Source organism: Cebus imitator, unplaced genomic scaffold, assembly GCF_001604975.1.
Source record: "Cebus imitator isolate Cc_AM_T3 unplaced genomic scaffold, Cebus_imitator-1.0 Scaffold238, whole genome shotgun sequence".
In the NCBI taxonomy this organism is placed as follows: Eukaryota; Metazoa; Chordata; class Mammalia; order Primates; family Cebidae; genus Cebus; species Cebus imitator.
This window is the reverse complement of record NW_016107553.1, coordinates 2,238,375-2,260,305: the sequence shown is the minus strand read 5'-3', so window position 1 is coordinate 2,260,305 and position 21,931 is coordinate 2,238,375. Positions and strand designations below refer to the sequence as shown.

Genomic DNA, 21,931 nt, shown 5'->3' with positions numbered 1-21,931 from the left:
ATGCAGACTTTTATAACAGCTGTCGGTTACCACTGCTCAAAACAATTCTGCAAAGGATCTCAAGCCTACCTGCTGAGAGCTTTCATTATCACCTACTGCCTTTTCTGCCCACTCCCCAACCCCCTACCTCACTTCATCACATCCCACACAACCCATTCCTTTACTGTTGGCAATACAGATTAGGTAAAAATACAGAATGAGGGCTCAGGACACAGTGCTGATTAACCCTACCCACGAAATCTACATTTTCTGATGGCCACCAGAAAACAGTTGCTCAGAGCTGTCACCTCTGCAGAATTAGAGAAACATCAACATAGAACAATATCAGCAAACTAATATAAGCATACGAAACAAAAAATAATATTGTGGTACTATTTGTACGAAAAGTTCCACTCACACTCTGGCTTCTCTGAAATATAAGCCCATACTCACACAAGGCCTGTTTCTCCAGACCTCAGGTCCTGATATCCATGTTTTATCCTTCTGGACTTACTCTTTGGATATATTTTCTGGTCCTGATTACATATATATGTGTATATATATAAAGTAAATATATATATATGTGATTATATATGATTTTATATACATAAAGTATATACACACACACACACACACCTTATTGTAATATTATACTGTATAAGCTAATTCAAATATCTTGTGGAAAGGCTTAGAGTATTAATAAAATGACCACTTTTTAATTAGCTTTGTTTCTTTAATAATTATTTTTGAGAACAGATGAAATTAGAATTCTGTCCTAATTCAATATAAATTTCCTCTGGCAAAATATGCATGTGTGTGTACACACACACACACACACACACACACACACACACATATACACACACACACACATATATAGTTGGTCCTCTATATCTGCGGGGCTCTGAGTCTTACAGGGTCAGCCAATCTCAAATAGAACATTTTTTTTTTTTTTTGGAGATGGATTCTTGCTCTGTCGCCCAGGGTGGAGTGCAGTGGTGTGATCTTGGCCCACTGCAACCTCAGCTCACTGCAACCTCCACCTCCCAGGTTCATGCAATTCTCCTGCCTCAGCCTCCCGAGTAGCTGGGACTATAGGTGTGTGCCACCAGACCTAGCTTTTTTACTTTTTATTTTTTTGTAGAGATGGGGTTTCACCATGTTGGCCAAGCTGGTCTCAAACTCCTGACCTCAGGTGATCCACCTGCCTCAGCCTCCCAAAGTGCTGAGATTACAGGCGTGAGCCACTGTGCCTGGCCTAGAAAACATTTTAAAATAAAAATAACAACAGTAACAATAATACAAAATTTAAAACTATAGTATAACAACTAATTATATATACCATTTTCATTGCATTAGGTATTATAAGTAATCTAGAGACAATTCAAGGTATATAGAAAGAGGCACATGGGTTACACCCCTCATATAAGGGACTTGAGCATCCATAGATTTTGATATCTGAGGGGGTTCCTGGAACCAATCCCTTATGCAAACCTAGGAATGACTGTATAGGGATAACTCTCTGTGTGAGTGAGAGAGAGGGTGTGTGAATGAAACAACTTTTCCGGTATGTTGTCAAGTAGAAATAGTGAAGATACCCTTATATTATCCTGAGGTGATTCCAGCACTTCTTTCCGGAGCAGCCTGACCACATTTGCTTGTAATGATGACTCTAAAAAGAGGTTGCTGGCTGTGTGCAGTGGCTCATTCCTGTAATCCTAGCACTTTGGGAGGCCGAGGTGGGCAGATCATATGAGGTGAGGAGTTCGACACCAGCCTGGCTAATGTGGTGAAACACTGTCTCTATTAAAAATACAAAAATTAGCCGGGTATGGTGGCAGGTACCTGCAGTTGGGAAGCTGAGGCAGCTACTTGGGAAGCTGAGGAAGGAGAATCATTTGATTCCAGGAGGGAGAGGTTGCAGTGAGCCAAGATAGCGCCACTGTACTTCAGTCTGGGTGACAGAGTGAGACCCTGTCTCAAAATAAAATAAAATAAAATAAAAATTAAAAAAAAGAGGGGCTACAGTATCCTTTGGGAGGCACCAGCCCTTGGGCCATGCCATGTCCTTATGGTAGGGGTCACACAAACTCAAAAGACCATAGAGTCAAACAGGTAGCACAAATGCATCAAGCCATATTTGGGTTAGTAGGTAGGCAGTAGCACACTGGAGTAAACTATTTCTCAGCTCCAGCAAGTAGTTCCCACTTGCCTATGTATTGTCAGACTTTTTCCATTTTTCAAGAGTGACTAGAAATTCAGATTTCTATGTGAAACTTCAAGATTTTAAAATGGGAACTAATTCAAACATTAAAAATCACTATACAGGCTAAATAAAACTATCTGCAGACCAGATCTATCCCATGGGCCCCAGTTCATAATCTTTGGCTTGAAGGGTTTAGTTACGGCACAACTCACAATGATGGAATGTTTTGTTCCATTAGCACACATTAAAGAAAATACAAAAATCGTTTTTCTTTAGTTTCTCTCTAAAGCACATATTCCTATAGAAGCTCTCAAGAGGACAACTTTTGGCTGAATTACGTGTCTTCTAAATTCTATATCTTCTGAATCAGTAATCTGTTTAATATAACTGCTTATCTCCAAAGGCAAAATCTTTTTAGGAGTAAAGACAAAAACCAAACATAGAGCTTACTGGTATAAATGTAATAATTTATACCATATAGTGACTTTAACATCAGCCTTCAAGAAATCTAAAAGAATTTAACATTAATAATATGAACAGTTGGTAGTGAAATTACTAATCTTCCTTTTCAAGGTTTCCCAAAGTGTATTCTGTGGAACATGGGTCCCTAGGACTAGTGTGCCAGATAAGCAGTGTTTGGGAAGAACTGTAGATTATCTTCTCCTTCTTGGAGTTTCACGGCACCCATTAGTGTACTTAATTAAAGGCTCTAAGAAAGTCTAGAGAAATCTGTTCAGACGGACACAATGGCTCACACCTGTAATCCCAGGATTTTGGGAGGCTGAGGCGGATAGATCACCTGAGGTCAGGAGTTCGAGACCAGCCTGATAAACATGGTGAAACCCCGTCTCTACTAAAATACAAAATTAGTCAGGCATGGTGGCCCATGCCTGTAATCCCAGCTACTTGGAAGGCTGAGGTAGGAGAACTGCTTGAATCCAGGAAGTGGACATTGCAGTGAGCCAAGATAACACCATTGCACTCCAGCTGGGCGACAAGAGCAAAATTCCATCTTAAAAAAAGAAAAAGAAAGAAATCTGTTCAATGTTGTTTAACTCAGCATTTCCAAAATTATTTCCATAGACCCTATTTTTTTCATGACACCTATTAATACCTACACTTCCTTTTTTTTAAATTTTGAATTGGGGTTTCAATCTGTTGCCCAGATTGGAGTGCAATGGTGCGATCTCAGCTCATCACAACCTCCGTCTATCAGGTTCAAGTAATTCTCCTGCCTCAGCCTCTCGAGTAGCTGGGATTACAGCCATGTGCCACAATGCCTGGCTGATTTTGTATTTTTAGTAGAAACGGGGTTTCTCCATGTTGGTCAGGCTGGCCTTGCACTTCCAACCTCAGGTGATCTGCCCACCTCAGCCTCCCAAAGTGCTGGGATTACAGGCATGAGCAACCATGCCTGGCCAATACCTACACTTCCAATAATACTGTCCCTACTATACTCTACTCTTAAGGTGTATGAAAATTTGGCATAATAAGGTAATGATTAATAAGATAAAACATTTTAGAAACTTCACTCCATTCCAGGCCTTTTTCCTCACTTATTTCTTGATACTACTCTGAAAAATTCACTTCTATAGAGATTAACTTTAAATGGTTAAGAGTATAACAAACTGAAATATTAGACAGATGTTCAAAGAACTGAAAGTTTTCTGGCTAAACTGTATAAAGGATATGTTACCAAGCCAGTTTGACTATTTTTTTTTTCTTTTTTTTCTTTCTTTATTTTATTTTATTTTTTTAGAGACGAGGTTTCACCATGTTGATCAGGCTGGTCTTGAACTCCTGACTTCGTGATCCACCCGCCTTGGCCTCCCAAAGTACTGGGATTACAGGTGTGAGCCACCACGCCTGGCCTATTTTTCTTTTCCTTTTTCTTTTTTGAGATGGAGTCTTGTGTCACCTAGGCTAAAGCGCAGTGGCGCAATCTCAGCTCACTGCAACCTCTGCCTCCTGGGTTCAAGCAATTCTCCTGCCTTAGTCTCTCGAGTAGCTGTGATTACAGGCACCTGTCAAAATGCCCAGTTAGTTTTTATGTTTTTAGTAGAGACAGGGTTTCACCATGTTGGCCAGGCTGGTCTCTAACTCCTGACCTTAAGTGATCTGCCCACCTCAGCCTCCCAAATTGCTGCGATTACAGGCATGAGCCACCACGCTGGGCCCAGTTTGACATTTTTCTATCAAAAGAGTAAAATAATTATAGCTCCATATAAAAACTAAAGTTTCATCCGACTTAAAACTAAAAGTCATTAATAAGGATAAGATTAGGTCAAGGGCGAGGAAAAACAAGACGTGCAATATGGGTCTTTCTTTTCTTTTCTTTTTTTTTTTTGAGAGAGGCTCTCACTCTGTCACCCATGCTGGAGTACAGTAGCACATGGAGTACAGGTATGTGCCACCATGCCCAGCTAATTTTTGCATTTTTTGTAGAGACAGGGTTTCGCCATGTTACCCAGGCTGATATTGAATTTCTGGGCACAAGCAATCCGTCCACCTTGGCTCCCAAAGTGCTAGGATTACAGGTGTGAATCACTGTGCCTGGCTCCATGGTAGGTTATTTCTTTAAACAGAATGCTATATGATAACATCATTTCCTAAAAAGAAAATTTCATCATTGACAATTGACCAAAACCTTTTAGTTAAAATTAAATATAAAATGTATTTTTGGCCAGGTGCGGTGGCTCATGCCTGTAATCCCAGCACTTCGGGAGGCCGAGGCAGGTGGATCACCTAGGTCAGTAGTTCAAGATCAGCCTGGCCAAAATAAAACATTAGCTGGGCATGGTGGCAGGCACCTGTAATCCCAGCTACTCAGGAGGCTGAGGCAGGAGAATTGCTTGAACCAGCACGGGGAGATTGCAGTGAGCCGAGGTTGTGCCATTGCACTCCAGCCTGGACAACAAGAGTGAAGCTTCGTCTCAAAAAAAGAAAAAACCATTTTTGGCCAGGCATGGTGGCTCATAATCATAGTACTTTGGGAGGCTAAGGCTGAAGGACCACTTGAGGCCAGGGGTTTTAGACCAGCCTGGGCAGCATAGTGAGACCCTGTCACTATGTAAACCTTTTTAAAATTTGCTGGGTGTGGTGGCTAAGGTAGGAAGATCATTTAGGCCCAGGAGTTTGAGGTTGCAGTGAGCTGTGATTAAGCCACTGCACTCCAGCCTGGGCAACACACCAGACCTTGTATCAGGGAAATATTTTTGTTGTATCTAATTTAATTACATGATAAGATAAAACACAATATTTTAATTTTGTTTTTTCCCCCCTAGCAGCAAGGATAAAACATAGTTTTAATAAGAATAGTTTTTGTTTTAAGACAGAGTCTTGCTCTTGTCACATAGGCAATGCAAGGCATTGTGCAATGTCAGATAGGCTCTGCAGCCTGCTGCAATGGAGCGATTTTGGCTCACTGTAACCTCTGCCTTCTGGGTTCACGCAATGCTCCCGCCTCAGCCTCCCAAGTAGTTGAGATTACAGGCGCCCACCACCACGCCCAGTTAATTTTTGTATTTTTAGTAGAAATGAGGTTTCACCATGTTGGCCAGGCTGGTCTGAAGCTACTGACCTAAGGTGATCCACCCACCTCGGCCTTCCAAACTGCTGGGATTACAGGTGTGAGCCACCATGCCTGGCCAATAAGAATAGTTTTTAACATGAACTTTAGGGCTTCAAATTTCTCAACATAACCACATCTCCCTACAGCTAGAGTTCTCTCAGTTTAGACCACAATTTACTATTTAGATATTCATCCACCAATACATAATATCGTCAAGCTCATTTTCAACATCTCACTCTGTATGGTCCCTATTTTAGGTTACAACAGCCATCACATGAACATCCTACTGCACAGTGCCTTCATTTTCACCTGTTCTTCACAAGGCAGCTCCAAAAAGCAAACTGTTCAGTGTCAACAGTGCAATCAGGTGGCCCGCTGGGGAAACTACCTGACCAAAGACCCCCTCAAAGCCATATGTTCTTTTTCCCATAAAGGACCTGGCTCAGAGCTCGGCTACTTTCCCCCATATTCTGATTTCCTTTTCTTCTTTTCAGTACCCTTCAAACTCAAACTCTTTAGGAAAAAGTCTCCATTTTTCTCTCCCTAATCCTACAGTTCTTTTAGTCTACACGAATCGGAAAAACAATACTGCAGAACCATCAGGACTGCACTCCCCAACAAGCAGCAGCACCCCAGCTCATCCCAATAGCCAGGATGAGTCAGCTAAACCTAGGTCTGCTGACTACAGCTGCAACAGCTCAGTTGTAGTGGTGATGAACTCAGACCCACCCCAGCTGTCAGCAATTCTATTTTAAACATCACAGACTTCACAAAATGACTGGATTGCCCCAGCAATATCAGAAATAAACTAGTTTGTGGCCTGGTGCAGGGGCTCACACCTGTAATCTCAGCACTTGGGAAGCCAAGGCTGGCAGATCACTTGAGGTCAGGAGTTTGAGACCAGCCTGGCCAACATGGTGAAACCCCAATCTCTACTAAAAATACAAAAATTAGCTGGGTGTGGTGATGTGCACCTGAAATCCAGGAGAATCACTTGAACCTGGGAGGTGGAGGATGTGGTGAGCCGAGATCATGCCACTGTATGATGCCTGGGTGACAGAACAAGACTCTGTGTCAAAAAAAAAAAAAAAAAAAAAAAAAAAGAAACTAGTTTGTGGTTTGTGAGGCATCTTTATCTCTTATGGTATAAGGAGTTGCTCTGTTATTAATCACCAAAACTCAGAGCCACAACAATAATTGTGGTTTGGACTCTTAACAGCACACTGATACTGTCATCTCATTTCGACATAATTTTGACCACATAGCTCCCTAACAAATAGGTCAGCCAATTTCTAGGAGTTGAGATGCTATCTATCATTCTCAAGTGCTGGAGAAGAAGAAATGCCTTCCCTGTATCTTCTGGAGATAGTGGAGAGAAAGGAACCTAATAGCTAATCAGAGTCTTTAGCCTCAGTAAGACTTCTATATCCTGGGTATCCCTGGGGGCTTCAGTCAGCCCTCTGTCAAGCCTCAGGGCAAAAATCTGTAACTTTCACATTCAGACTTTTCCTCCCATTTCCTAGACATGAATCGTTTCCAAGTAGAAATAGAAAATCTTTGTCAAAATAGCCAGGATTCTTCCTAGGCAGGGAGCCAAAAGCAACCCTGGGAAATTCTTTCACGTCCTCCCTGGATGCTCCAGGTCTACCCTCAGGTTTATGAAACAGTCCAGGTACAAAAAGGACACTCCTGCTACCTGCACCATGCTGCAGAGCCTATCTGACGCAAGGAAACGACAGGCTTTACAACCCCTTTGGGACCTTCAGTTACTGATGAACAATTAGAACACAGCATTCAGTATACTGTTTCAAAAGGGCATTCAGTGCAGAAACAGAACATGCATAAGCTACCCCATGAAAATGGTTATGTATATCTTTGCACTATATTTAATAAAGCTATTAGCAATTAAATGTTATACCCAGAACACTCAAGTCAACACCTTCTCTCTAAAGGCTTTTCTGACTGCCTCAGAAACATCTGACTACTCTGTCCTTTGAGCTCTCTCCCCATCACAACAACTCCCTATAATACCTTTATCAGAGCATCTGTGGCTCCTTAGGTCACCTACTGGTCAAATGTCTATTTCCCTCCATTGTACTCTAAGACCCTCTAAGGCTGAAACCATATATTCGTGTGGATCCCAACTGCCCAGCACAATGTCTAACCATTAGTGAGTGCTCTGTGCAAGTTTCGTGTGTAAACAACTGTTTTCCTGAGGGGCAGACACTGGTGTCACAAAACATGTCCACCAGCTGCTCTTCTACAGCTCCCAGATCACTCTCTTCACTCCACTGAGAGCCACCTTCCAGGGGTAAGGAAATAGGATCTATTTCGTCACCAGTGGATGCCCAAGGGCTTGGGCTTAATGAGCGCAAATTTCTGATGCCATTAGGTGAGACCCACTCAATGATCAGAATTACCTAGTGGTCATCATCACTGTTGATGCTGCTACATCACTCAGAAAGCATATAAATGATGGCCGATTCACTTTTGAAAGAAAAAAGAAATCACCAGCACTTTTGAGCACTTATATTGCACTACCGTGCTAGGCATTTTACACAGTCACAAATGGCACCACACTATATGCTTTAAATATTATCCCTGCTGGCCGGGCGCGGTGGCTCAAGCCTGTAATCCCAGCACTTTGGGAGGCCGAGGCGGGTGAATCACGAGGTCAGGAGATCGAGACCATCCTGGTCAACAAGGTGAAACCCCATCTCTACTAAAAATACAAAAAATTGGCTGGGCATGGTGGTGCGTGCCTGTAATCCCAGCTACTCAGGAGGCTGAGGCAGGAGAATTGCCTGAACCCAGGAGGCGGAGGTTGCGGTGAGCCGAGATCGCGCCATTGCACTCCAGCCTGGGTAACATGAGTGAAACTCCGTCTCAAAAAAAAAATATATATATATATTATGCCTGCTTTAGAAATAAGGAAGCTAAGGATCAGAATAGTGAAGTCATCTTGGAACTGAACTCCAGGTTTATAAAACCCAAAGTCTGCATGTACTCTTTCCACTATAATCAAGTTGTGCGCCTGCAAGGCTCCCTGTCCTCCATGCTACTGGCCACCAGTCACAGCTTCCAGATAGGCTCCTGGACAAGTCAATGTGAATTTCTACCAGTGAGCGATTAGCCACTCTTTTTTTCTCCAAACTCTTTATGCCCGTTTGCAATGCATCAAGAAATGACCAATGGAGATTTGTTGGACATATTAACTAACAGTTAGCAAAGCTTGAGAAAAACAAGTTAGCCTTGAAACTAGCACTATATTCTTCTACCTTAACTTTCAGGTTCACAGTCTCAGGCAATCTTGTACTCCAGCCAGACAACTTTGTCCAATGTCTACATAAATGTGAATTTTCAGCTCCATGGTACAGGGACAAGGATGTTGTTACTGGCATGCTGATTACTAAAACTCTTGAGAGGAATGTACACATAAAAAGTTCAGGTTACTGAAGTTTTTCCTGGGAAGAAGACTATTCTTTGAATGAGCTTCATGGAATACTAATTATACAGGAATCTGCATGAGTATCATCCCCAAAGCAGGTATGTAAAATGCTGGATTAAACAATTTTACACAAATTTATATATTGTAAGACTTCTCAGAACCTTAATATATCAATGTTTCCCAAATTATTTTGGATAAGGAAACTTTAATTAAAAGACAAAATGGATATACAATATACAAAGTACTCAAAAAATGATAGCTATTATCATTAAGGGAAACTTTTGTCAACAGTCCTCTGAAGAGATTAGTCTTTGATGGGACAAGTATTGTTCAGAACGTATTCTGGAAAACACTGAATATTATCCCTTAAGGGATGGCAGTGACTATTTTGTCCACTAACTACCATTTAGCACAATGGAAATGTAACATTTTTTAGAGCTCCCTGGAAAAAAAAATATAGCTTCCAAAGATTCAAGCACTAAGAAACTCTGGACCAATCTGCAGATTTGGAGACCCAGGGCAAAAAAAAAAAAAAAAAAAAAAAAAAAAAAATCAAATTTATTATCAATGGGAGATACTTCTCTCACTTTGGAAAAGAAATTCCTTCCTTGAAGAAATTCCTATGATGGAAAGTGTCCAAACCATGATTTCTTTTCTTTTCTTTTCTTTTTTTAGAGACAGGGTCTCACTATTGCCTAGGCTGGAGTGCACTCGTGTGATCACAGCTCACTGCAGCCTCAGACTCCTGATTTCAAGCAATCCTCCTGCCTCAGCATCCCAAAATGCTGAGATTATAGGTGAGAGCCACCATGCTCAGCCTCAAAGACCAAGAATTCAAGAAACAAATAAATAAATCAAGATCAGAAATGCTAAAGATTTCTGAGGTGGGATATAACACACATGATGATATGGCTTAGCCATTAATTTTAAGATGGACATACAAAACCAGATTCAAATGGGCCAAGACAAAATTATGGTTATGTCTTAGGAGGTACTAGGTGAAGAATGAAATACCCTTAGTAAATATATCATAAATGAAGGACTGAGGCAATCAAGGTGCTCTATATCTATAACTTGGTCTCTATCTATTTTGTCCAATTCAATTTATCTCTATTACCTTTCATATATTTGTATTCCATCTAACCAACCTAAATATTCTCCATTCATGTCACACCATTTCCCATTTCTGTGTTCATGTTTTTGCCTGTCCCTGAAATTTCTATTCCCTATACTTCCACTCTTCTCTTAGCCAACTCCACATTCTTCTCATCCTTCAAGCCTAATTCAAATGACACTTCATCCAAGTTTTCTCTCATCATTCTAGGTATAGATGAACTCTCCAAAGTACATAATCTGTATCTTACTCTCTTGTTTTATCTTTGTTAATTTGGCAAATATTTGATAACCTTTTATGTGCTAGATTCTATAGACACTGCGTATTTACATACTTGTTTGTGGAATTTTTTGTTGTTCTGTTTTGTTTTGTTTTGTTTGAGACTGAGTCCTGCTCTGTCTCCCAGGTTGGAGTTCAGTGACCCGATCTCAGCTCACCACAACCTTCACCTCCCAGGTTCAAACGATTCTCCTGCCTCAGACCCCAAGTAGCTAGGATTACAGGTGCCCGCCACCAAGCCTGGCTAATTTTTACATTTTTATTTATTTATTTATTTATTTTTGAGATGGAGTTTCGCTCTTGTTGTCCAGACTGGAGTGCAATGGCGGGATCTCGGCTCACCACAACCTCCGCCTCCCAGGTTCAAGCAATTCTCCTGCCTCAGCCTCTCGAGTAGCTAGGATTACAGGCATGTGCCACCACACCTGGCTAATTTTTGTAGTTTTTTAGTAGAGACGGGGTTTCACCATGTTGGCCAGGCTGGTCTCGAGCTCCTGACCTCGTGATCCACCTGCCTCGGCCTTCGAAAGTGCTGGGATTGCAGGCATGAACCACCGTGCCCAGCCTATATTTTTATTTTATTATTCATTTATTTATTTTTGATATGGAGTATCACTCTGTTACCCAGGCTGGAGTGCAATGGTGCAATGTCGGCTCACTGCAACCTCTGCCTCCTAGGTTCAGACGATTCTTGTCCCTCAGCCTCCCAAGGAGCTGGCATTACAGGCACCTACCACCATACCCAGCTATTTTTTGTATTTTTAGTAGAGATGGGGTTTCACCATTTTGGCCAGGCTGGTCTCAAACTCCTGACATCAAGTGATCCGCCAGCCTCGGCCTCCCAAAGTGCTGGGATTACAGGCACGAGCCACTGTGCCCAGCCTATACTGGTTTTATCTATGCATTATACTATTAACTTTTTTTTTTTTGGCTATTCCCTCATTACCATTTAATTAACTTTTGGACACAAGATTTTATGTCAACTCATAGGAGGTTCTGATTCATAGTAACCAGTACTGTGCCTTGACCATGGTAGGTACTCAAACATGGTCTGAAGGAAGGCACGCCATTTTAAAAAGACAGTTCTATATAGGGCTGGAGATAGCCACAATAACAGGTATCATTCACCATACATGATGTGGCGATCCGGGAAGGATTCATGAAAGAGATGGTATTTGTGAGGAGTCTTGAAATAAGGGTAGGGATTAGAAATTGAGATGGGAGGCTGGGTGTGGTGGCTTATGCCTGTAATCTCAGCACTTTGGTAGGCAAAGGTGGGTGGATCACTTGAGGTCAGGAGTTTGAGACCAACCTGGCCAACACGGTGAAACCCCGTCTCTACTAAAAATACAAAAATTAGCCAGGTGTGGTGATGCATGCCTGTAATCTCAGCTAACTGGGAGGTTGAGGCAGGAAAACTGCTTGAGCATGGGAGGCGGAAATTGCAGTGTGCCGAGATCGCACCATTGCACTCCAGCCTAGGCAACGGAACAAGACTCTGTCTCAGAAAAGAAAAAAAAGAAATTGAGATGAGAGCATACATATTTCAGTTTGGTTAAAATACAGGGTTCAGAAGGAGAGCAGAAAAAGGCAAAGCTGGAAAAAAATTGAAGCCAGACTGGGAAGGTCTTAAGTCGCAAAAGGATCTGGACTTCTTTTGTAACAAAAGAGGAGTGACTGAAAAGTGCTACAGATCCCACTGATAAATAAACAGGGGGAAGAAAAGACCAGAATGATAGACAGATGGAACAGAATTAAAAACTAAAAATTAAATTGGCCTTTATTTCCAAATTCCTTTTTCTTACCATTCTTTTCCATTTTTGTTTTTCAAGGGTTAAGTGGATGACCATATTACCTGAGCAGTAACATAAAGAATGGATCCCCACATAAGCACACTTTAGTTTGGTAATATGGTTTTAAAATGTATAGCAAAATCACTCTGTCATATTTCAAGATATAGAGAAATTGTGATTGTGCTATAAATCATAAGGAGCAGGAAGCAGGAAAGTCCTCTGATACTCCTTTCAAGGTGTTTGCTATCCCACATCTCCAGCCAACATGTTCTAGAACCTTAACTGTCTCCTTACCCATCTTCTTTTCAAGATTACTCTTTTTCAGCCCCTATCTCTGCTAGACTCATTAGGTCTCTTGCTCTATTAGCTTGCTGTCTTGAACCTTCAGGTTCAATCTATTCATATATCCAAAAAGTAGAGTCACTCTGATGAGAGGGGCCACTGTGCACAATGTCTGCCTTTTTCACTGGAACCCTTGCACATAGACACAGCTGTCTTCTGATATGCCTGGGACGCCTGAGCTACAAAACTCTTATTACTAGAGAAGGAAAAAAAAAACCCATAGATCTAGAAGCTCTGCAGTACCTCCTCCTGCTCTTGCCAATCTGTCTTCCCATTCTTTGGAACTGAGGAATCAGTTAATCAGGCCATAAATACAGTTCCTTGTGTAATCTTTCAGGACCAGACCTATACATAGAATAGTCTGAGTTGAGTCATTTAATAAAAGGTAGTCATTGACCAAAAATATCTCCCTAATATAACCTGAAATCCACAAATTTGGAATTCATTTAAGTTAAAAAACAAATATGATCCTGGACAAGATAGGTGAAAGGGGACCTCAATATCAGGTTCTGCATTAGAAAAACAATCTGATTAATCTGTTCCAAAGGTAATAGGAGTTTGAGGGGAAAGAATGAGAAAGAAAGACAAAGGGTAGAAAATCTGCAGGGTCATTTTGGAACATGGTGAATTTCCAAGAAGAAATCCAGGGAGGGTCAGAAAGAACAAATGAGGGCATTGGGATCCTGAAAAGTAGGAAATAAAGGCTACCCAAGCCAAAAGCTGGGAGCAAGGAAGAGCCATAGCTCAAAAACATTTGGTGAATGAGCTCCAAAGGTTGACTTTGCCTTGAGCTACTGCTGACGTCCTCATTTACTTCCGAAAGTTCAACACAGTTCTTACTTTTTTTCCCTTCATGGGAGCATGCACAATGAGGTGGAATGTACCAGAACTTTGGTAGGGACGTATGAATAAATGAGTCTGGGAGTGGTAGATGTGGAACTAAAACCAAGAAAGAGAAGGTTTTTAAAATAGAGCCAAAAGAGTGGAACCCAAAACAGGATCCAGTTCATTAAAATTACAGGTGTTTGGGAACTTTTAAGTTTCCTATCCCCAGTTTTACTCAAACTGTTTATGCTGGAACTTCTGAGTATCCCTGGGGCAAAGAAATGTGTGACTGGCAGTCCCCATTCAGAATTCACCAAGCTACAATAAAATTGCTGCACTTGAGCCCGGAAAAATGAAAACTGTAATAAGGCAGAATTTGCCAAAACACAAACAGTGAAAGTTAAGTTTCCCGAAAACATAATTCTACTAATTATTTCAAATGTCCTTCAATCCAAGAGTAATACATGTGTTTCGAGTGAAAACACTCAAGAGTAATGGCACTGCCACCACACCACCTCCATATGATCCTACTGCTGATCACTCCCTGCTCAAGAGACATCCTGTCCAGCTGAAGGCTTGTCCCCCAGGGCATATTATTCTCCTTCCCTACAGAGCTAGTGACATTCTTCCAAGGTCTTTAAGCTCTGTGTGCTCTAATCTAGCTCCAGCTTCTTAACCTACATGGACATAACTACCTCAATGTGTACCACCATCCCTCTGCCTTTTTATTTAGAAAAATATATTTCTAATCCTCTCCTACAGTGTGTGACCTTAAACCTTCCTAGCTCACGCCTACATTTTTCCAACTGACATGCCAGTAGCAGAGGCTCTCTAGAGATTGAGAGTTTACCTCTCAGATATCTGACCCTACCAAACTGGGTACAGATTGTGTGTGTGTGTGTGTGTGTGTGTGTGTGTGTGTGTGTGTGTGTGTGTGTGTGTGTACGGGGGGCTTGTTCCTTCCTTGGGTACAGACTTTCTAAACTCATATTACTCCAAAATTTGGCAACAGACCCCAAATTTGAAAATTACAGTGGCACTTTTATATGGCTAAAATCTTTGCCTCTTTTTCTGCATCATTTGCTTACTCTTCAATGAATACTCTCAATATCCCCATTCTTTAGTAGTTCTCTCTTCTGCTCTAAATGCTGCAGTCTCACTCTTATAGGTGGCCACGTCCCAACATCATTTTTTGGCAACCAATTGTAAACCCTGTTCAGGATGTCATCATCCTCCTCAACAGATACTGCCATGTAGGTGAGTTTTAATCTTGCTCTATTGAAACCTATGTAGGACTGATAACATTAGCCAGTTAAGTTTGTGTAAGTATCTGACCTCTACCAGATGCTTTCACATTCATTTGCCTCTCAACAACTCAGAGAAGAATGACTACTCTTCCCATTTTCCAGGTGAGGAAACCACAGTTCAGCAAGGATTAGATGACTTATTCAAAGCCAAGCAGATATTTAAATGCAAGAGTCAACACTCAAACTTCCATATTCAATCCCACTATTTCCCCATGCACATTTCTGAAAATAAGTGCTGCTAGGTAGGCCCTACACCTCTGGTGCTAGTCATACAGAAGCCACTGAAGGCCCTGTGGTATATGTAGCTTTGGTCTCTTGCCCACTCTGTGTCGTATTTTTGCTCTATTTGTCACACCTAACACAAAGCCTCGACACACAAACTCACCTCCACCCCACCGCTGCCAACTGCCCACAGATATCTACTTCTGTCACATAAACGAAGTTCTTTTATTCTGCTCTGAACATGATCTTGCCCCTTCTACACTGATAACTCTTCTGCTGGAGAAAAGACACAATCTTCCTCCCTTATCCAGGGACTTACTGACTCATACTCTGGCTCAGAAGCCACAAACTCTTCACCAGAAACTCTGTATTATAGTTTTAGCTCCATGTTCTCTGCCCTTTCCCTCTCCTGCTCTGTTGAAACTATCCATTTTATAGTGTAAGTGCCTGACCCAGACGCTTTATTTAACTAGCCGTGGGTACTACCCAACACAATGCCTTGAATTCAGAGGCATAAAAACATCAACAATTATGACCTTTTTCAAAAATAAACTCCTGTCCTTGATCTGACATAATGACGGAAAACAGCTGCCAAACCGCTAAGAGCATTATTTACCTCGATTCAGAATTTCTGAATAGGAATTAGCTTAAAAGAGCTGTAAAGTGAAAGACAAGGGGATATCTGTTTACACACAGTCCCAAAGGTATAAAATGAAACATTGAGTAATTTGTTATTAGCTTCCCATCACCAACAAAGTCCAACTCTATTGCATAGCGAGGTCAAGCTGCTTAAGAGGATCCTAGTCAACAGCATTTCCATTATCAGAAGGAGGAGGTCAGCTATTCCATTCGCATATGTGTTCTGGAAAAGCAACAGCTGGCCGTGTATTACTTACTGGCTTATCCTTGATGGTGGGGCTTGACACACACAGGTACAGTTTCCCGTCTTCTTCTAGGCAGGCATCTATCAAAGCTTGCACTGAGCTTTCCTCCTGGAACAGCAGAAAGGCATAGCCTTCGGGAGAGCAAAAACAAAAGGGTGGAAGACGAATCAGTACATTAAATTCCAAGTACCAATTACAAATTACCTGTTGTTTCATTTTGGCAAATTCTTACTAAAATCTAAGAACTTCAATTGGGACAAGGGGACTTTGCCCAGAAACTACATTAGGTGCTCATTGATATTACCTTGTTTAATTTTTACTATTACAGGAGCAAGTTTAGAACACATCTATGGAATTTCCACTAAATACATCTGGTTATCCTTTTTTTTCTTTTTTTTTTTTGAGACGGAGTCTTGCTTTTTCACCAGGCTGGAGTACAGTGGCACAATCTCAGCTCACTGCAACCTCCGTCTCCTGGATTCAAGCAACTCCCCTGCCTCACCCTCCTGAGTAGCTGGGACTACAGGCACCACCACACCTAGCTAATTTTTTTTTTGTTTTTGTTTTTTTTTGTATTTTAGTAGAGATAGGGTTTCACCATCGCCAGGATGGTCTTGATCTCCTGACCTCATGACCTGCCCGCCTCAGCCTCCCAAAGTGCTGGTATTATAGGCGTAAGCCACTGCGCCTGGCCATCTGGTTATTCTTAATGAGGGCAGTGGACTCACCATTGGCCTCAGCCACAACTAACAAGTAGCCAAGAAATAAGCACTACTTGCTTTCCAATTTCTACCAAGCTCTAAGCTGGCTACATGTTACAGAGATAAACCTCGAAAATATTATGCCAAGTAAAAGAAGCCAGACAAAATATGTCCAGAACAAGGAAATCTATCAAGACAAAAAAAAAGTAGATTGGTGGCTGCCTAGGACAGGCAGGCTGGAAGGAATAGGCACTGAGTTTCTTTTTGGGATGAGAAATTTTCTAAAATTGATTGTGGTGATAATTGCACAACTCTGTAAACTCGCTGAAAACCACTGACATGTACATGTCAAATTGGTGAATTGTATGGTATGTGAATGATATTTCAACAAAGCTGTTTTTTAAAAGGCCAACAATAAGCTGGTATGCTTTTGCATGCTATTACTGATGACAGTGCTCTGCTTCTCTAAGGGGTACCCTCTTGGCAGAGTAGGTCTAGGAAAACAGACCATAGGTCTAGAAAAACAGACGCTAGCTGCAGGATTTCCACAGACATAGCCAGTTTTGTTCAGTTTAATTCCATTAAGATTTATTGAGTAACTGATACAAGTGGGACATATCTATGATTTACGAGAATACTAAAATGAGCAAGACCAGGTTCCCTTTTTTTTTGAGATGGAGTCTTACTCTGTCACCTGATTTCAGTGCAGTGACACAATCTCCGTGGTACAATCTAGGCTACTGCAACCTTTGTCTCCTAGGTTCAAGTGATTCAGCCTCCTAAGTAGCTGGGATTACAGGCGCCCGCCACCACATCCAGCTAATTTTTGTATTTTTAGTAGAGACGGGGTTTCACTATGTTGGTCAGGCTGGTCTCAAACTGCTGACCTCAAGTGATCGCCTGCCTCAGCCTCCCAAAGTGCTGGGATTACAAGAGTGAGCTATTATGCCCGGCCCTAGGTTCCTCTTGTAAAGAAACTTAAGAAGTAGATGAAACAAACATTTAGACAATTAACTACTCACTACAAAGGTGAGGAAGAAAAGTGGGGACAAAATGTGCCACTGGAATCCTGTGGAGCAAGGGCCCAACTTGGGAGTATCAGCAAAGACTTTAAAGAAAACAATAGAGATTCAAGGGGCCACCTGTGGCACTTGTGGCCACACTGAGATTCATAAACGGCAACTGGGCAAAGGCCCATCATGAACTAGTCTAAGCCTTCAACTTCTCTACAACCCTGCTTGCTTTGCTAAATCTCTCAGCTGTCATTTCTCAACTCTCAACTTTGCTACTAACCTCAAAGGAAACCATCATTAACACTGTTCTTCTCTGGCACATTGCATATAAGAAGAATATAAATGGTGGAGAAGGATAAGAATCCCTACATACGGGACAGGTGGGGAGGCTCACACCTATAATCCCAGCACTTTGGGAGGCAGAAGGGGGTGTATCACTTGAGGTCAGGAGTTCAAGACCAGCCTGGCCAACATGGTGAAACCCTTGTCTCTATTAAAAATACAAAAATTAGCCAGGCATGGTGGCAGATGCTTGTAATCCACACTACTCAGGAGGCTAAGGCAGGAGAATCACTTAAACCTATGAGGTGGAGGTTTCAGTGTGCTGACATTGCGCCACTGCACTCCAGTCTGGGCAACAGAGTGAGAAAAAAAAGAATCCCCACACACAGAAGATTCTCACACATCAGGAGTGTTTAATTCATAATCAACTGGCTAAAAACAGCTCTCTGAACATGTAATGACAGTGGCAATGGAAAATGGCTATTCTTTTTTAGCCTTTTCTCTAACTCCCCATCTACTATACACATCATCCAAGCAAATACAGCAGGAAAAAAAAGACCAGCCACTCCCCAGCATAGCAGGCAGAAACTAAACACAGGAGAAGGCACCAAACTGAATGGGCAGCCATGTAGCTGCAAGAGAGAGACTGCTAAGGTTTTAGGACCCAGAACTGTTTTCTGGGCTTTGGTCTCAGGCTGCATTAGCCAGAGGATTCTGTTGGTGGCTAGTCAGGAAAAATAAAACCTGACTGCAAAATTAGAAAAGATAATATATCATATCTTCATATCCTCTTTTGCAAACAGTATTGAACTATCACCAGGTGTCAGGGCATCTTAAAAATTCAGTGTTTTCACTTAATATGAGAACAATTAATTCTACTTGCTAAAGGTGATATTAGAGATAAGTGAGTTAAAAAGTGCAACTATCACAAAGAGAAGGTCTTAGCAGGTTCTTTCAAACCTCCTGTCCTACCAGGTTAAATACTGGTACAGATATTAAACAAAGATCATAAGCATATTGAGCATCTTGCAGTCAGAGTACTCCATCTATGTATATACTGTACTAGGCACACATCAAGAAGGCCTGGTGATAGGGCATGCCCAGTGAGTTGGGGCTTTCTCTTATTCCTTGCCTCTGGAAGGCCTCCAGGCTGACTCCACCTTTCCTTCACACTACTGCCCACCCTCTGCAATCTTCCACATGAAATCCAATTTTGAGTTAACTGTGGGCATGCAAAGAAAGGGTGGTTGTCTCCCTATAGCAACTGAGTAGCTACCACAAAGGCATGCAGATTTTCACTTAGGCCTATCTCACAGCCATAAATATCTACATTGGGAAAAGAGAGAGTGAAAACAAGTGGGAGCCACAAGTAAAAACCTGCTACAAATAGTATTACCAAGAGAAATATCTACAAACAACTTCTTTCCCAGGAAATGGCCCAAAACAGTTTACCAACTCTTCAGGATGACTCTTTTACTATAAATAATCTTGTGTCAAAAAAAATTACCTTTACTCTGAGGTAACCAGAGTCATGTAATGTAATGGCAATCTTTTCTCAGCACTGTAGATAAGATATATGGCTGAACTCCCCCCAACCCCCAAAATCTGGGCTGTAGTTCAACAATTTCTTTCAACTCTACTTCCCACTTTAGGCCTTCCAACCAAAACAGAGTTCGCTAGAAACACCCAAAATCACTCTTGAAAACAACTTTATATCTTGACCTGCTAAAACACCTTCTGATACTTCAAGGTCAAGCAAACCCAGATGACAACAGAAGTCAGATGATCTTTTTTTTTAAAACAGAGTCTTGGCCTGTCGCCCAGGCTGGAGTGAAATGCAGTGGTGTGATCTCCACTCACTGCAACCTCCGCCTCCTGGGTTCAAGTGATTCTCCTCCCTCAGCCTCCTGAGTAGCTGGGATTACAGGTACTCACCACAACACCTGGCGAAATTTTGTATTTCAGTAGAGATGGGATTTCACCATTTGGCCAGGCTGGTCTCAAACTCCTGACCTCAGGTAATCCGCCTGCCTTAGCCTCCCAAAGTGTTAGAATTACAGGCATAAGCCACCATGCCTGGCCCGAAATCATCAGAGAATTTTTTAAAATAAAGAAGACTCAGCCGGGCACAGTGGTTCATGCCTTTTAATCCCAGCACTTTGGGAGGCCAAAGCGGCTGGATTACCTGAGGTTGGGAGTTCGAGACCAGCCAGCTTGAACAACATGGAGAAACGCCGTCTCTACTAAAACATACAAAATTAGCCGGGCATAGCAGCATATGCCTGTAATCCCAGCTACTCGGGAGGCTGAGGCAGGAGAATCACTTGAACCCAGGAGATGGAGGTTGCAGTGAGCTGAGATCACACCATTGCACTCCGGCCTGGACAACAAGAGCGAACCTTCTTCTCAAAAACAAAACAAAACAAACAAACAAACAAAAATCAGGAATAATCTTTCAAACACATTTCCCTTTTGATCTTGAGAAATTTAAAGTCAAAGTAAACAAAGTGGAAAAAGATCCCTTCAAGAATAACAAGGTCACAAGACCATCCTGGTCAACATGGTGAAACCCCGTCTCTACTAAAAATACAAAAAAATTAGCTGGGCATGGTGGTGCATGCCTGTAATCCCAGCTACTAAGGAGGCTGAGGCAGGAGAATTGCCTGAACCCAGGAGGCGGAGGTTGCGGTGAGCCGAGATCGCGCCATTGCACTCCAGCCTGGGTAGCAAGAGCGAAACTCTGTTTCAAAAAAAAAAAAAAAAAAAAAAAAAAAAAAAAAATAACAAGGTCAATGTGAGATGGAAATTCCATCAATGATTTACTGAAAGATAAATTGCAAATGGTACTATGAAAAGTGTTCTGGACTAGAAGACAGAAGGTCTAGATTTGGGTACAAGTCCCAGCAATTACTAACTGTGTGGTAATAACAGCTAATAGCTATCATTTGTTGAGATTTACTATGAACCAAACACTGTTCTAAGTGCCTTGTGTACATGAACTCATTTCATCTTCACACATACCCTGTGTGGTAGGCCCTGTTTTCTTTTGTTTTGTTTTGTTTGGAGATGGAGTCTTGCTCTGTTGCCAGGCTAGGCCAGAGTGCAGCGGCACAATCTCGGCTCACTGCAACCTCCGACTCCTGGGTTCAAGCCTTTCTCCTGCCTCAGCCTCCCGAGTAGCTGAGACTACAAGTGTGTGCCACCACACCCAGCTAATTTTTGTATTCGTAGTAGAGACGGGGTTTCACCATATTGGCCAGGATGGTCTCAAGTTCCTGACCTCGTGATCCGCCTGCCTCGGCCTCCCAAAGTGCTGGGATTACAGGCATTAGGCATTGTGTCTGGCTGGTAGGCCCTATTTTAATTCTGCTTTATACTAAAGGAAATTACACAGAGTAATTAAGTGATTCGTTCAAGATCACCCAGTAAGTGGTGGAACCATGAATTTGAATATTAACATTTCTGAATCTTGGCTGTCTTCTCTGTCAAATGAAGAAACCAAATATTTGTCCCAATTACCTTACAGAGATGTAGTTTGTAAGATAGTGTATATAAAGATGTTTTGTACACTAGAGAGTCATGTAAGTCTTGATTTTTCTTTTACTGCATTTTCAATTATTTCCCTAACAGATAAAATTAAAGTTGAGTTTTTGCATATGGTCTCATTATAAAAATTAGAATTCAAATTAATGATATGCACTTTCTATTTTGCATTTGCAAGCATTTAGTGAATAAAGAGAAGTAACCTAGATACTGAAGAAAAGCCTTAATTAAAGTTACTTGAATGACAGACTGAATATTACTGCAAACAAATAATAAAGTGTCAGAATATCTGCTTTCATATATGATTAGCCATTTCTACCACAAGAGTATCAGAGGAAATATTTTCTGATTTTAGTACACGTTTAAAATAAAAGCCAATTATGCCTATAAACAGAGCTTCTCTATTAGTCTGAAAGGTGTTT

At 41.6% G+C, this 21,931-nt stretch overlaps 1 protein-coding gene across 11 annotated transcripts in view; it reads right to left on the bottom strand.

Moving 5' to 3' along the window:
- CPEB3 (cytoplasmic polyadenylation element binding protein 3) overlaps positions 1-21,931 on the bottom strand; it is a 246,448-nt gene that overhangs the window by 47,418 nt on the left and 177,099 nt on the right. For all 11 annotated transcript variants that reach the window (XM_037727736.1, XM_017498193.2, XM_017498195.2 and 8 more), the window contains one exon: positions 15,983-16,101. In XM_037727736.1, coding sequence (XP_037583664.1) covers positions 15,983-16,101 — 119 coding nt within the window. The remainder of the gene's footprint in view (positions 1-15,982; positions 16,102-21,931) is intronic.